General features: G+C 32.1%; 1 protein-coding gene and 1 long non-coding RNA gene across 2 annotated transcripts; one reads left to right on the top strand and one right to left on the bottom strand.

Moving 5' to 3' along the window:
• Positions 1 to 448: 448 nt before the first annotated feature.
• Positions 449 to 1,337, top strand: LOC120078235 (uncharacterized). The gene has a single exon (XM_039032457.2). The coding sequence runs from the start codon at positions 714 to 716 to the stop codon at positions 1,050 to 1,052; it is 339 nt and encodes a 112-aa protein (XP_038888385.1). The 5' UTR covers positions 449 to 713; the 3' UTR covers positions 1,053 to 1,337.
• Positions 1,338 to 2,877: 1,540 nt separating this feature from the next.
• Positions 2,878 to 4,824, bottom strand: LOC150036269 (uncharacterized). The gene is made up of 2 exons (XR_016529901.1): positions 4,321 to 4,824; positions 2,878 to 3,060 (listed from the first exon to the last, which is right to left on the bottom strand). It is a non-coding gene; the product is annotated as an uncharacterized LOC150036269 (long non-coding RNA).
• Between the last annotated feature and the right edge of the window lie 12,019 nt (positions 4,825 to 16,843).

Genomic DNA, 16,843 nt, shown 5'->3' with positions numbered 1-16,843 from the left:
TTTGTCAGACTTACCCTAAGGATTAAAATATTGATATGGAGATTTCAATTTTACAAATATAAAGATGATATATTGATATCAATGGATACTACTTTAAATGTGAAAAACTTATAAAAAATTATTTAAATTAATAACAGAAGTTATATTTTTACTTTTAAACTAAAATATAAATCTTGTTATTAGTATATATATCTTAATATCGAGATTAATAGATGATATTTTCTGTAAGTATTATGGGTATTAGTAAGATCAATTGAGATATCAATACCAACATCCTCCAAATTACATTATAAATATCACGATTGATATACTAATGTACAGATGACCCTAATAGCTCTTCTATAGAATTAACGATGTAAACTACCAACCACATTGTTTCAATCGATAATCGATAATTTCTTCTCTACTACGTACCAAATCCCAAAAACAAAACACAAACACAAATCATAAAAGAATTTGGATTTGTGAATAATTAGGTAACATTGTCGGCATATTGGGTTGGATATTAATGGACCCCAAAAAAATGGTTACACCCAACAAATAAAAAAAAAAAAAAAAAAACTTTCAAAGGTCCTTAAAAAGGTGTCCATAAACCTTCATGATAAACACCCACCAACTACACTATCTTCAAAATCTCTTAATTATTAAACTTTCTTCTCCAAAATTCATCCTTTTTTTTTTATATCACAAATCTCAAGAAGAATAATAATCCGATGTGGCGGTTGGCGGCGGCGGTGAGAAGAAACCTCCACAACATAAGGAAGAGCCCACGAGTGGCAGATGAAAGCATGTACGGCGGCGCCGGTGGAGGCGGAGTTGACGGCGGCGGAAGGGTGGCGGCGGTGGTCGACGGCGACCGGAGAGAAGGAAATTCATATGGGTTTTCAATGATTTATAGTCTTCTTCGAACCCCATTTTCGATTTTGTCTTGCTTTTCTCAACCACATGTAAACGGCGTCGACGGGATGTGGGTCTCCGGCGAGTTTCCAAGAATCTCGGAAGTTAATCATCTTATGGTAAGCGACAGCATGAGATATGCAATCTTAATGTAAATTAATGGATTTATTCTGTAGTAATTTCGATTTGGATCTGGTTTTCAAAGACACAAATCGAATGCTATAGAATTATTAATAATTGTTATAGAGCCATTATTAATTGGGTCAATATACTTTGGATTTGAATTTTTCCTTTTTTTTTTCCCCTCTTTTGAGTTAGAATATTGTATAACAAATTGTGGAGGTGGAAAGGTTACTATTGAGTTACGCTCGAATTGACTGTTTGAATTCGACTTGAGTGATCAAATTTATATATATATATATATATGTTCTTGTATAAAATAATGTATTAGTTCACAAATTAATTTGTATCTTTTACTTTTATTTTGAATTAGAAGTACATATCGACTCAAACCATAAACCTAAAGTTCATAGAGTATATTCTTGTGATTGAGAATGTTGTCAACAGTTTGTTTTCTTAATCATATTTTTCCAAAGAATAAAGTGGCATATGCTTTTTTTTGCTTTACCATCCTTTTAAAGATGTTCTTTGATTTGGAAATATATATTTTTTTTAATATAACTTTCTCTCTTCATTTTTGGTGAAACGTTTGGAGAGTAATTTGGTTACGTTCCCGTTAGACTTGTTCTTTCTCGAATGATAAATGACAATAACATTCTAATTTAGAGAAAAAATGGGGGAAAGAAATGAGGAAGTTCTTAGGTGTTATATTGAAAGTAGATCCAATTGATAAGTTGAAGAGGTAAATGAGGAAGTTTTTAGGGGTTATTCAGTCCATATAATAATTAGGTGGAAAAAAAAAAGAAAATAAAAGAGAGTCAACACCCTCCAACATTGGTTATAATGGGGGCTAATGTGCACTTGAGTAGTGGTGGAGTAGTGGTAGTGACTAGTGACTACTACTCTTCTCTTTATACAATGTAACTATCTTTTTTTTTTCCCTCAATTGAATCTTATGATTATTATTCTCTCAACTTCTCAATATTATTCCTCACTATGCATGTTGTGGGATGGATTCCTTTTCATTTTTGGGGTTTGGTCTATTTTTTTTTATTCATGCCCCACAATGAGAAGATTTTTTTTCTTTGTTTATTAAACTAAACCCTTATTTGGTGGTGTGTTTCTCTAAGCTAATTGTTTGGCCAATAAACCATATCTAGAGATTTCCATAAGAGAATCTTTGGTTCTCTATTTGGATTAATAATAAAAGAAATTTCAATTTGTGTAGGCTTGAGTTTTTGTTTTTAAAATTTATATAAATTTGTAAAGGTTGATGGTGTAGTCTAAAAAATAAGTTTATGCTTTTTTTTTTTTTTTTCCAAAGGAAAACAATGAAAAGGGCTTCATTACAAAAAAAATAATCTTAATAATAATAATAAATACAAAGGAGAGATTAGAGAAAAGCCTTTCAACTAAGAGTTTTTGAAATTTTTTGTTTACTCCATTTAGAGAATTGGTGAATTCAGTAGCACGTGGAAATAAATTATAGATACTCACACTACAAGAAAACACCCATTTTCTGACGGTTCAATTCGTCGAGAAATGGTAAGAAACGTGTCGGAAGATCCACCCCTGACGACGAACTTGTTGTCAGGAGTTTGGTCGGGATATGTCCGTCAAGAGTACAACTCCCGATATGAAAACACACACCGTTGGGAGTTTGAACAAACTCCTGATGCTTGTTATATGATGTCGAGAGTTTGGAACTCCTTATGCATGTACACACATCGTCAAGAGTTCTTCGACCAGCCGTCGGGAGTATAGAAACTCCCGACATTTTTCGTTGGGAAATAGTCATTTTTTTCAATTTTTATTTTTTATTTTTAATTTGATCCGAATAACCTAAAATATATAACATTATTAAGAAACTAAAAAAATATTCACATAAAAAATAAAACAAACAAACAAAGTCGAGAGAATTCTTTATTACACAAAATAGAGAAAAATTGGCAAAAAGGTCTACAAAAGAAATATGTTTTCACAAATACATAGAAGAAAGAACTCTCAGCAACATCTCCAACACATGATCACCAACACAACATCCTGAAAAACAAACAAAAACCATAAGGTGAATCTTATAATCCTATAAAACAAAGAAAATCGTACAATCCTATAAAACAAGAAATGAGAAACAATCTTACAAAATAAAGAAAATCAACACACTTCAAAGAATACGTGTTCTCAACCTAAAACCTCCACAAATACACAAAGACCACAAGTTAAACTCCAAAAGAATAACTAATCTCAACCCATCCCAAACAACATTCAAAATTCATAAACTTTCATAATCAAATAAAATGCATTAGATTTTTTTTCATTGAACAGAATAAGAGAATATACAAGGACATAAAAAAAGCTCATAAAAAGGAGACTCGAACTATAAATCGAATCTAACAAAATCAAACTATGATCATAATCACAAAAAGACCTAGTTACTACAGTGATACTATGTGTTGTTCATCCACATATTAATGCTTCCACTAATATTTTCAGAAATAGAAGAATTTGATATCAGTATCCGTTGATGTTCTTGTACGAATATCAATTCATTCACACATGAATGTTTTCACTTATACTTTCATAAAATCAAGACATTTTAATCCTATACTAGGGTTCAATAAAATGAAAAATGGAGCAATCATAAGTCACTACCTTAGCATATTCATGTTCAACACAAGAAAACATATACAATGTCCAACATTTGACACACACTTATTAAACACAACTAACTAATATAGGATAAATTATAAGTTATAGTCTATTAGTCTAGTAGATATCTCCATTTTAAAAATTATCTCATAGAACTTTAAATTTTCAATTTTACATATGATAAATCCCTGACATATTGGATGTTTTTAATAATTAAAAGCTTGTAAAATTATATAAAAAAAATGATGCTATAGTCAATAATTTTTACATATACAATTGAAAATTCAAGTATTATCCAATAGATGCACAATTGAAAATTCTAGTGTTTCAAAAATACCTAAAATCAAATTCAAAAGAAGATAGTATCAGCCAGAAAAAAGTTAAGTAATTTTTCGAAGATTTAAAATCTAGATGAACATGTAATATAGATTTCAGTTCCACTATATCCTCCTAGTTAATAGTATATACGATAGAAACTTGGTTAGAGCAAAAAATTCAGTAGAATCCAAAAAATAGGCAGAGTTCGAAGCATTTTTCAAACATAAGAGTAGATTCTCTTACAAACATAAGAATAGTTTTCAAACATAAGAACATAAAACCATGAAAATTTTCAAAAAAAAAAAAAGGAAAATAAATAGCAGACGGATGACTTACCAACAAACGACAGACGACAAATGAATAGGCGACGAACAAACGGATGGCTTACCGGTGGATGATGGACGAACGAACTCTCTAGTGACACACTTTTCTGTTTCATCTAAGATGATTTGCGAGAGTTAGGATGAAGAAGAAAGATCCCAGATTTGCCTTCGATTTGGGGTTTTAAAACCCATCCCCCGACGACTATCATGAGCCGTCGGGAGAGCCATTAGGAGTTCCCACTAGATTCCCGATGAATTACTTAAATCGTCGGGAATTTGGTTAGTGTTGGCTTCCATCTCCCAAAATCCCTAATCCTATTATGCATTTTTCGGAAGATTGGTCAAATCTACTGACGACTTATATATGACGTCGGGAGTTATCGATAACTCCTGATGCTACTATTACGTAGTCGGGAGAGATTCTCTCTTCAGACAATTTTTTTAGGCATCAAAAGAGTCTCTCTTTTTTTAATGTCAAACCCTATACAAACTCAATTCATGAATTGAAAACTTTTCTAAGGGCAATTTTCATTCACCCTTTATTTATAGCTTACTTCACTTTTTTCTTTACAAAGAGAAATTTATACGCGGTAAGCTTTTTAACTTTTCTTTTTTCACCAATGAAATAAAACTATTGCTTAAAGCTTTAGAGCGAATGGGAAGTTAATTTATGTCAAGAAAAAATGGAAAATTTGAAGGACTTTAATGATTGGCACGAGAAATAATTTTGATTATCTGCATAAATTAAAATTTATTTTGATGTTTGAGAAAATGGAATGTTGACTCATTTTGAAGCCCTAAAATGAAAAATGCTTTACTTTTTTAAACCTAAGATTTTTGACTCTTACTTATATCATCTTCAAGCATTTATACAAATTAACCCTACTTTTCTTTTCTCTCTTCTTCCATCATCATTCTACATTTTTCTTTTCTTTTCTTTCTTCTTCTCTCGTGTTCACTTCTTCTCTGTTGAGAGCTGATTCGTTATCCTCTTCTTCTTTGACGAGTGCCAATCTCGTTCTTCGTTCTTCTTTTCTGAACTGCATGATGATGTCCATATTCGATGAAGTTGCAGAACGAGATGGACGTCGAAGAATGAGATCATAAGAGGAGTGAGAGATAGTGGAGAGCGAGAGAGAGGAGGGCGATCAGAGAAAAATAGAGGGAGGAGAGCGGACTATGAGAGAGTGAAGAGAGAGAAGAGTGAGAGCACGGAGAGCGAGATTGGTTATTCTATGTGTGTGCGAGAGTTTCTTTGGGTAATTTCACTCCGTATTGACATTAACAAAAGGCCCTCATTTTCAAAAAGGAAAATAAATCTCATTTTTTTCCTTTCAATTTGGATCATTTGTATAAAAACATCTTGATGTTTTCATTGTTTCTATCAAAGTAGACTCTAAATTGGGGTAAAATGTTACTAATTCGTACCATGTACTTATGAACATCACATCAATATGAAATTTTAATAAGATCATTAATTTATTAAAATGATGCCTTTTTAAACAATTAAAATTATGCTTAAGTTAAAGCTAGGTACATATAACTAGAGCAAAGAAGTTGAGTTAAGTATTTAAAAATTATATTTAAGAGAAAAACTTTATACTTTTCCTTTTCCAAAAAAGTCATTATTTTTTATTTATAAAAATATCAGATTTTTTAAAATCATTGATTGTCGTGATGTGAATTAGTGATTTACTTTAGAAAAGGAAAGGACAACATGGTCCGTAACAATTTGTTTATCATGAATAAAAGAAAATTATAATATTGAAAATTAATTAACCAATAATAGAACAATTTTTCATAATAGATTGTACTTGATTTATTAAATTTCAAATTAAACAAACAATTATTATATAAATCCAATAGGGCTATTTTAAAATACAAAAAATGAACGACATTATTTACAAATATAACAAAATATCACAGTTTGATAGACATTTATCAATATTAGATATGTTTATCAGTGACATTGATAGACAATGAAATTTTGCTATATTTATAAATATTTTCAATCATTTTTTTATTTAAAATAATTATCTTATATAATATTGACTATTTTCATATTAAGTATTATATTTTCTTTTACTATGCTATAATTTTCTTCTCTCTTAAATTTCTAATTGCAAATAGGATTTATATGTTTAGAGTGGTTTTGCAAATAGCCCTTTGTTTTATGTGCCTATTGCAATTTAATACCAAAATATGCAAATTTGGCCATTGGATGTTTCCAAATAAAAAGACTTTTTTCCATTTTGCTTCCATTATTACTTTATTGTCTTTTCATTCTTTCTTTCTCAGCTATCAAACATTTGGAGAAAAAGTTAAAAAGGATAAGTGGGAAAACAGTGGAATTGGAGACCAAAAAAATGATTGAAAGCCTTAATTACCTTTGAAGGAACAAACAAATATTATAAAGGTGGCTTTGGGCATGTTTTACTTTCCATTTTTATTTATTTATTTAAGGTTCCATCTCTGGCTTGAATCAACAACAATAATAGTAATGCTCTATTTGATGACTATTTAATAATTTTTTTCCTAAAAGAATAAGTATATAATCACTACATTCAATCATATTCTTTTTAGTATCTACTTTCTACCAATGTGTTTTTATGTATGGATGTTGAATATATGAAGAGAATAGATTGAGAGGATTGAAATGGAGGTGTTTGATTGGGGTTGAGATTGAGAGTGAGAGGTTGAAGATTCATGATTTGGTTAGAGATATGGGGAGGGAGATTGTTAGGCAGGGTTGTGTGAACGAACTTGGTAGAAGATTAAGGGTTTAGTTTCATCATCATGCTATCATGATCTTAGCAATTCAAAGGGTAACTACTTGTCTATGCATCCCAAGTTGCACCTATCTTATATTTAAAAACATAAAGTTTTTATGTGGCAAATACTGATTAGATAATTGAGTGAGATATACACGATGTATCAAGTATATATCAGTAGTGTATCAAATGTGTATCAAAGGTATTAAATATATCAAGTATATATCAGTAGTGTATTAAGTGTATATCAATAGTATATCAAGGGTATCAAGTACATCGAGTATAATAAGTCTATTGAACTAATTTTTTGTTATTTTTGCAAAAATAATAAGTTTGGATTATGGACCTAATTTTTGAAACTTATTTTGCTAAATCTGCAAGAAATCCTATAAAATATGGATATCGATGGATATTTTTGTAAATAATAATAATAATAATAATAATGATAATAAATATTATTTAAATTTATAATTGAGTTATTTTTACTTCTCAAATAAGTTAGAGATGATATCTTCATATTTGAAATTAATAAAGATATTTATTTTTATATTTTAAGAATACTTTAAAAAGGATATCTGATTAATCTTAATATTGAGGCTGAACTCTTTGATTTACGATTATATCCACAGTTCTATTGATGTATCAACAAATAATTTTGGAAACACTAAAAACGTTTTAAGCTTGAATGATCACTCTTTTTTGTCCTATAGTGAAGAATCACGAAAAAATTGATTTTTTAAAAAATTATTGATCAATATAGTTAAGCCAAACCACACTATAAATAAAGTAACATTTTTATGGTGGGAAAAAGTAGCTTTTTACTATTTTTTTTTTTGCAAAAATACCCTTTTAAAATCTTATCTCTTGCTTAAGGAATACGATTTCCCAAGTAAGTGGTCGGCTTCAATTCCAACCACATCTATTTTCAAGCTTTTACAAACATATATAGGTTTGAAAATGACACAATAGAGAGAGGAATAAAGTATGTTATCAAGGGAATGGTGTGAATGACAATTATTGTCTTGATAAGGACTAACACTTGCTAGATGAGAAATACAATTTTTTGACAAACAATACAACAAAATCTATTGTTTTTGGACAAATTTTGTTCTGACGCTACTAAAATCGTCGACCTAAGTAGGGTCTCCCAACACTCAGTGAGATCCAAGTTTTCTCATTGTCTACTATGAAAAATCGTTGACATAACTGGCATTAGCAGAGGGTTCCCCAAAATTTACTATCAAACGGGCGTCGCAAGATCATCTTATTGAATGACTATGAGGTCCATGCAGAAGTGGGGATCAGTCCCAATTTTAAATTTCATATAATCGTGAAAATATAGAACTCTAAATATGTATTTTATCATAATTTACAGCATGCTTAGATAAATTACAGAAAAGGAAAGATAGGATTCAAAGATACCTTGAAGACACAAATTCTTCAGGAAATACCTTCGATCGGCCACGAACACTTCGATTCTCCTTAGATCACGATCAAAACCCAAATGGGACACCATCAAGTGGTAATTCTCTGTATTCTTCTTAGAGTATGAGAATTACAAGAGTTTTGTGGGCTCTATTAATTTTGGGAGAGGGAAAAAATTTAGAAGAGAGGAGGTGCTTTCTGGGAGAGACCTTCACTGAAAAATCATGGACAATCTGTGGTTTTTTTTTTTTTTTTTTTTAAAGAATCAATATCTACCGTAACCTCCCATTTCTAAAGAGAGAAACATGAGGAGGGAGTTAACTCCCTCCTCAATTAAATTTAAAAATAATTTAATCAGTTATTATATATATATATATATTATATATATATATATATATATATATACCAACTTATCATATAATATATATTAAACTATATGTTATATCAAATATAACACATAATCTATAGTTCTCATATTATATCAAATACAATATAACCTATAGTTTGAATTCTCTTAATAATATATGAAATTTAATATAAATCAAATTTATATTAAATATATGAATCCAATTCATATAATTAATATTTGAATCATATTTAAATATTGATATCCTCTCAAATAAACTTTATATTATAATGTATTAAATTCATTATATTAATTATATCACATATAATTAATTAAAAATAATTATAACATATATAATTAATCTCTCAATTAATTTGAACAATTCAAATTAATCCAAAATTAATTCTCAATAATTTTTGTTGAGCTACAAAGGGGACCTTATGAGCCTGTAGATTGAAGCTTTAACGGTACTTGAATAATTAATTAAACTCTTTTAATTAAATTACCCAACTTCCATGGACTACTGATCACTCCACTAAAGACCGACAACTACACTCTTCGCGCTACAAATATATTTTTGTGTCCATTAGATATAACCAGTTAACAATACGATGACCTTTCACAAATTGTTCGTAACTATAGCTGGGCCCAAATTACCATTTTACCCTTGTAGTTATATCCAACTCCTTAAATACAACTGATCCTTCTAAGGAACAATAAGTCATATGACCAAATTCCTCTCGGGCCAAGAGAGGGTATGACGCCACATTGTTCAAGTCTCGAAATCAACTCTTAAAGGAGCAATTTATCCACTTACTCTGACATTAAAGAAGGAGTGAATTCCGTCTTGTGTAGCCATGTTCCCAGCTCTCCAATCAGACAAATCCCCAAAATAGTTGACATATTTATTCGGCGAACTAATCACTCTTACCCATACAAATCAAAGGAGCACCTTCATAAGCAGGAGTTCATAACTCACTCAGGATTCAGGTCATGTCATCTATGGTTATCTTGGTGAAATGTAAGTCTTTACTATTGATGGTGTTATACAATGAGACTATTTATTTCTTGGTCTAGTTTTATACAAACTCTTTTATATAGAACACTCTCGCTCATATTTCTTTACATGAACCATAAGGATCAAATCATTTGTATAATTTTACAGTAATTGTAACATCTACAAAGTAGGGCATATTCGCAGCGTCATCAGGATAAGGTACCCAACCTTATCCATCTACTATAGACCATTCAGATTATCACTTAAACACAATCCACCTGTATGTCTCTACATACATGTTTAAGATATAGAAGATAACCTTAGATGTTTGTTTATTGGTTTTGTGGGTTAATGGTACTAAATGTAGAATAAAATACCTCAGATTTTATTAAATAAATAAACTGTTTGTACAATACAATTAAAAACTACAAGACTCACAAGATTTAGGACATCAACCCCACAATCTCCCATTTATTCTAAAGCTATTGGGGTGTACATCATAAAAGTCATACTAATACAAAAGTACACAAAACATGAAACTAGGGCACAATACGTGCCCAATACAAAATCTCCCACTTGCTCTAGGCTAGATGTGGCATGTCCCATAGACCTATACTTTGCAACTGACTCTTAAACACTTTAGCCGTGAGGGCCTTTGTAAATGGATCAGCAACATTGTGCACCGAAACTATCTACGTGATGATCATGTCCCCTTGATGCACAATCTCTCGAATGAGATAATACTTCCGCTTTATGTGCTTCCCGTGTTTGTGACTCTAGGCTCTCAAGAATTAGTCACAACACAATTATTATCACAATAAAGGGTGATGGGCTTTGACATGTCTGGAACCATTTCTAGATCAGTCAGGAATTTTCTGAGCCACACAACTTTCTTGGCATCTTCACAAGCTGTTATATACTCGCCTCCATATTGAAGTCAGCAATGCACCCCTGTTTGGTGCTCCTCTAGACTACAACCCCTCCATTAAGAGTGAACACTGATTCTGAAGTTGATTTCTTAGAATCCTTATCAGTCTGGAAATCAGAGTCCATGTATCTTGTAAGGATCAAATCCTTAGAACCATATTGAAAAAATCTAAAAAGTGCTTTTATTACCTTCAAATTTAGAATTACTATTGCTAGTTTTGTTTAGTTTGATGTGGTTTATTGAGTAATTTCAGAAAACTAAGCATTAGGAGAAATTTGTGCAAAAATGATAAAAAAACCTGGGGCAAAACTCCCAATTTGAACAATTATGAGTTGGTTATGGAATTAGGAAGAAACCAAGGATCAAGGGACAATAAAAGAGACAGTTTTGGAATACAATTCGGAGAAGCCAGCATAGGATGAGCGTTGTAACGCTATCCCTGACGCTGCAGACCCATGAGTAATTGAAAATAGGGCAGATCCCAATGTAACTTGTAACGTTGCAACGCTACGAACTCTATGTGTTGCTGGCATGATGCTAATGTTGCGACACTTATTTGCAGCGTTGCAATATGATGAGGGTAGTATAAAAACGTTGTTGCGCCGCCAGGTCTGGGAAGAGAAATTTTTAGAGGGTTTTACTAAAAAATTTAAGTTCCTATAGAGGTAAATCACAACGATTTCGAACCATTTCAACTGAAGACTCAAGATATTGATTAAGGGTTGATTCGAGAGCGTTTTTGGGCTGATTGTGATGGGAAGAATTGATCAAGAACATGCAATCTGTTGAATACCAATCCAGAATTCGTGGCAAGAGTCAAGGGATTGTGATTGGATTTAATCTTATCGAGGGGAGATCGTTTTTCTACGTTTATATTATTGTTTTTCCATGATGATTTATTATTTGTTGGTTATTGTTGTTAGAATCATGCATGGCTAAACTCTGTTTCTAGGATGTTTGTGGATTTTAGGTACTTTGAGTATTTGAATTTACAATTTATTGATTTTGCATAGATTTTTAAATTGTTTGTGTTTAATGCTTTTGATTAACTAGCCACTAATTGAATGAACTTAAGTTAATTAGATGTCTCGAGAGAGAATTTAATTTTCTGGACCCAATAATTTAGATTGTTATTCGAAATTGCATGAGAATGAATTTAGAATAATAAGAGGTGTGATTGAAGGGTCTTAATTCTGTAACTAATCAAGTAATAGAAGAGATTCGGGTCGATGGTTAATTATTAGGAAGGTTTGAGCTCGAGAGAAGATTTTCTGATTTTTGAACTTCTAGCCTCAGTCTATCGATTCAATCAATTGCATGTCATAACTCATTGTAGTTCCTAAATGAAACAACACCCTTGATTAGTTTCACTCTGAATTATATTTGTGTGTGATTGATTTTTTTTTCCTTTTAACCACTGATAATAATCATCTTTTGGTTGTCTAGATAAAATTGACAAAGAACTGTGATAGCAGAAAAAATTGCTCACATTGGTACCTGAGAACGAGTAGTTATTCGAGGCCTGGGAGCGCTATAAGGAGTTGCTGCGGAAGTGTCCCCAACATGGATACCCTGATTGGTTACAAATCTAGTTGTTCTACAATGGGTTGACTAGTACAATGAAATCCACTTGGATGCTGCTGCAGGTGGCTCAGTTTTTGCAAAAGCTGCTGATGCTGCTCAGGCACTATTGGAGGACATGGCTGCCACGAGTATAATTGGCCCTCAGAACGATCTTCATTTAGAGTGGCTGGGATTTATGAACTCGACAAGGTAAATGCTTTAAAGGCGCAGATGGCTACATTGACTAATGCCACTAATCTCTTGTCCACAGGTATTCAACCATTGATGGCATCGATGGCGGCTTGTAATGCATTTACATCATGGGAAATGCCTAAACCTGAGCAAGCAAATTATGTGTGCCAAGCGAACCAATTTCAAGGAGCCCATCAAAATTCTTATCAGATGTACCAACCCACTAATTATCACCCAAGTTTGCGCAATCATGAGAATTTTTCATATGCTAATAATAAGAATGTTTTGTAGCACCTCCAGGTTTTTCTGAAAAGAAACCATATGTGGAGGCTTTGCTTGGGGATTTCATAAAGGAGTCAAGGAGCAGAACCGATTTCTTGGAGAGCACAATAATAAGTCATGAGAAAGCTATTCAGAACATTGAGGTTTAGGTTAGCCAAATCGCTGCTACATTGAATACTATAAACAAAGGAGCTTTCCCTAGCTGTACAGAGAAAAACCCAAGGGAAGAGTGCAAAGAAATAACCTTGAGAAGTGTGAAAAAAAATTGTGCATCCTGTGATAGACTTGACAGAGGAAAATGTGGTATTGAGTCCTACAGTTGGTAATGTAAATCAAGGAAAAAAGAGTGATGTTCTTGTATCATCCAAATCAAGGAGTAGTTATGAATCTTCACATGCTGTGTTAAATAAAATCCTTTATCTCCAGCGCTTTCAGAAAAAGAAATTGAATGACCAGTTTGTTAAATTTGTAGATATTTTAAAGAAAGCTTTACATAAATATTCCTTTTGCAGATGATCTGGAACAAATGCCAAATTATGTGAAGTTCATGAAAGAAATGTTGTCTTGAAAGAATAAGTTTGAAAAGTGTGAGACGGTTAACTTAAATGAGGAATGTAGTGCTGTATTGCAAAAGAAGCTATCGCAAAAACTGAAGGATCCTAGGAATTTTATAATCCCTTGCACTATAGGGAATCTAAAGGTAAATAAAGATTTAGGTGATTTAGGAGCCTCAATTAATCTGATGCCTTTATCTTTGTACAGGAAACAGGACGTAGGAGAGGTATAATCGACGACGATATCATTGTAGCTAGCAGATCGTACCCTCACTTACCCTCGTGGTGTAGTAGAGGATGTTTTGGTTAAAGTTGATGATTTCATTTTCCCAGCAGATTTTGTGGTCCTAAATATGGAAGAAGACTCTGAAATTTCCATTATCCTTGGAAGGCCATTCCTAGCCACAGACAGAGCATTGATTGATATATATGATGGCGAGCTTACACTTCGGTTGAATGATGAGAAGATGAAGTTCAACATTTTTCATTCTTCTAAGCCCAATGAGGCTATAAGTTCGTGCCAAGAGATCAATGAAGTTATTTATTAAAATTCTGGACAGTCTCTTGGTAAAAGGAAGGTCAGGGAAAAGGTAAGTAGTCTTGAACAATCTTCCAATGAGGGTAAGGTAAATTTTCTAGATTATATTTGGAAGGGAGACATAGAAGTCATGGACAAAGGGAAAGAGGATTATGCATTTTTTGGTGATTGTCATTTAACTAATCTTCTATGTGAATGCTAGTGTGGAAGAAAATTGTGTTGGGAATATCCTAAACTCGCAGTTCGTAAATTTTGATAACATATTCTATTTATCAATAAAAATGTTGTTGAGTTTTTCATTCAATAAATTACTATTGATATTGCATCCTTCTATGAAAATCCAATAAAGATATCCATGGCTATAACATGAATACTTTTACTTTATGTGGCGACATAAGAAAGGATCAAGTTTTCAAAATGGTCTACAAGTATACGGATGAGATTGGGTACCTCATCCTGGTGATACTATTGGATGTGACCCATTTTGTATACTAATACAAATGATGTGATCCAAAAATCATTCATATGGAGACATATGAGTGGAGGCATCCTGTGGAATGAGTTTGCATAAGACCGGACCTCAAAATAGTTACTTTTCTTTATATCAACCAAAATTGACTATCTCAAACTCAATGACCTTGGTAACTCGATCTTAATCCTCAGCTAACAATGAACTCCTGTTTATTTGGGATTATCATTTGATCTGTATAGGTGAGAGTAGTCCAATAGCACTACTCAATAAGCCTCCCATTTTAGGAATAAGATCGGATAGATAGTTGGGGACATAACTTTGCAATATGGAATTCACTCTTACCCGATTTAGGGTAAGCAGATGGGTTGTTCTCTTAAGTGCTGATGCTTTGTCTTGAACAACGGTGCCCCACCCTCTCATGGAAGAGAGGGTTATGATTTATAAGTTGGACTATAAATCAATTGTTCAATGGAGGATTAGTGGGAACTTAAGGAGCAAGATGTATTTCTAGGGGTAAAATGGTAATTTTGACCCAACTGTAAAAAAAAACGACCTGTGAAGGATTGACTTACTGATTATGGTTAAAATGGACAAAAGTATATCTACAGTGAGGAGAGTGCAACTATCGAACTATAGTGGAATGTCTTGGTAGTTAACAAATATTGATTAATTTGGTTTAAAGAGTTTAACCAATTAATTAAAAATCATTGGAGCTCATGATCTGTAGGTCCATAAGGTCCCTTTACTAGCTCGTATTTTGGATTAGTAAATTGAGTAATCTTGATAAGATTTGAAATGTACAAATTCAATTAGGGTTTCTATTAATTGTATTCGATACAATTGAAATATTTAATTTTATCGAAATTAAACAAAATTGGAGAATCAATTAATGTTTAAATTATGTTTTAAATATTAATAATATGAAATTAAATTCATTATAGTAAAATTGGTATTTTATTAATCTAATATTAGATATTAAAGTAACAAAACTAATTAAAAGGTTTAATTAATTAGTTTTATTTAAAAATTAATTAATTGAATTAATTTTTTTTATATAAAACTAATAAAAAAAATAAAATTGGTTTATTTGAAAATCGATTTTAGAAACCAATTTTAAAACAAAATTTGAAAAAAAAAAAAAATTGAAATTACAAAGTGGAGATTTTCAAAAGTTGGAAATCTTCACTATGGTGCAAAACATCTTAATCATTGAATTCCACTTAATCAATGAAGAAGAAGCTGACCTTCATACATGCTTTGAATTTGCATGATGAAAGCTTTCTAAATTAAAGTGCTCGGCTGAATAATGAAATTAAGCATTCAAAACTTCTTCAAGAACTCTGCAAAATTCGAAATCCTCCAAACCCTCTTCATATCTTCATAAAATCTAACTCAATTTAGTGTTTTCACCACATAATTCTTGTAAGAGAATAGTAGAGAAAATCTTCGCGGTGGTCTATTTGTAGATTGAAGCATTTTTACGTGGAGCTCAGTTGGTGTTGAAGAGGTTTCATTAAAGGTAATGTGTTTAGCAAACCCTCTTATGTAATAGTTATTTTGAAGCATGTTTTAAACTCAAATTAAGTATAATTAGAGTGCTTATTGATTATGATTTTCTCTACTGCATGTTAATATACTCTAATAATTGGTATTAGAGCATGATTTAAGCATTCGATTGTCATTAATTTGAGTTTGATGGGTGTTTTTCATAAACTGTATCACCCAGCAAACAAGTCGGTTGCAGCAACACGATTGGCTACACGAACGGCAGCAACACGAACAGTCATGAACAAGTGAACAACAGCGGGGACGACACCACCAAATGGAGCCCTTGGTATTCTTGGAGTGAGAATCCAAAGTGTGGTCTTTGGTGAATTTGGTAAAGGTTGGAGAAAGAATAAATCGTGTAGACGATAAGCAAGTGGGAGAGAAAATGAGCTATTGTATAACTATATGCTTATCGTTTAGAAGAAGCTACACGATCGTGTAGGTTTTACTAAGCGATCATTTAGTAAATGGTATATGATTGTTTAGAAAACACGACACACTATGCGATCGTTTAGGAAAGCTAAGTGATCGTTTATGGACAAGTGTGCGATCGTTTAGGCGCTGGTGTGCAATTTTTTAGGCGATGAGTGACTGTAATGCTTGATGATTTGATGATTATTCGTTCGTGTTTGGTCAAACAACTTATGAGGTTGCTGAGTGTGCTTTGCGATAATAATAATATAGCCTGTTCCTAGTCATCATGGGAAAGAAAGGCAGAAATAAGAAAGGCGATAGTATGTTCTAAATGATGTATGCGATGATGCTTAGATGCTTTCATAGTATGTGTTCGTGTAGCATGCGCGTGTCACAAGTTTTCTTACGTTGGAACCAAGTATAATTCCAACACAAGTTTCTCAGAGTGATTTGAGGTCGAACACAGGGATTGCGGTGATTAATGCGATACTGATGTGGTATATGCG

Source organism: Benincasa hispida, chromosome 5 (assembly GCF_027475165.1).
Source record: "Benincasa hispida cultivar pf3 chromosome 5, pf3_genome.v1.1, whole genome shotgun sequence".
Lineage (NCBI taxonomy): Eukaryota > Viridiplantae > Streptophyta > Magnoliopsida > Cucurbitales > Cucurbitaceae > Benincasa > Benincasa hispida.
Note: the sequence above shows the minus strand (reverse complement) of the source record. Positions and strands in the feature narration are given on the sequence as shown.

Bases quoted from the DNA above. Each gene is read 5' to 3' on its own strand.
- LOC120078235 (XM_039032457.2), top strand. From the start codon at position 714: ATGTGGCGGTTGGCGGCGGCGGTGAGAAGAAACCTCCACAACATAAGG.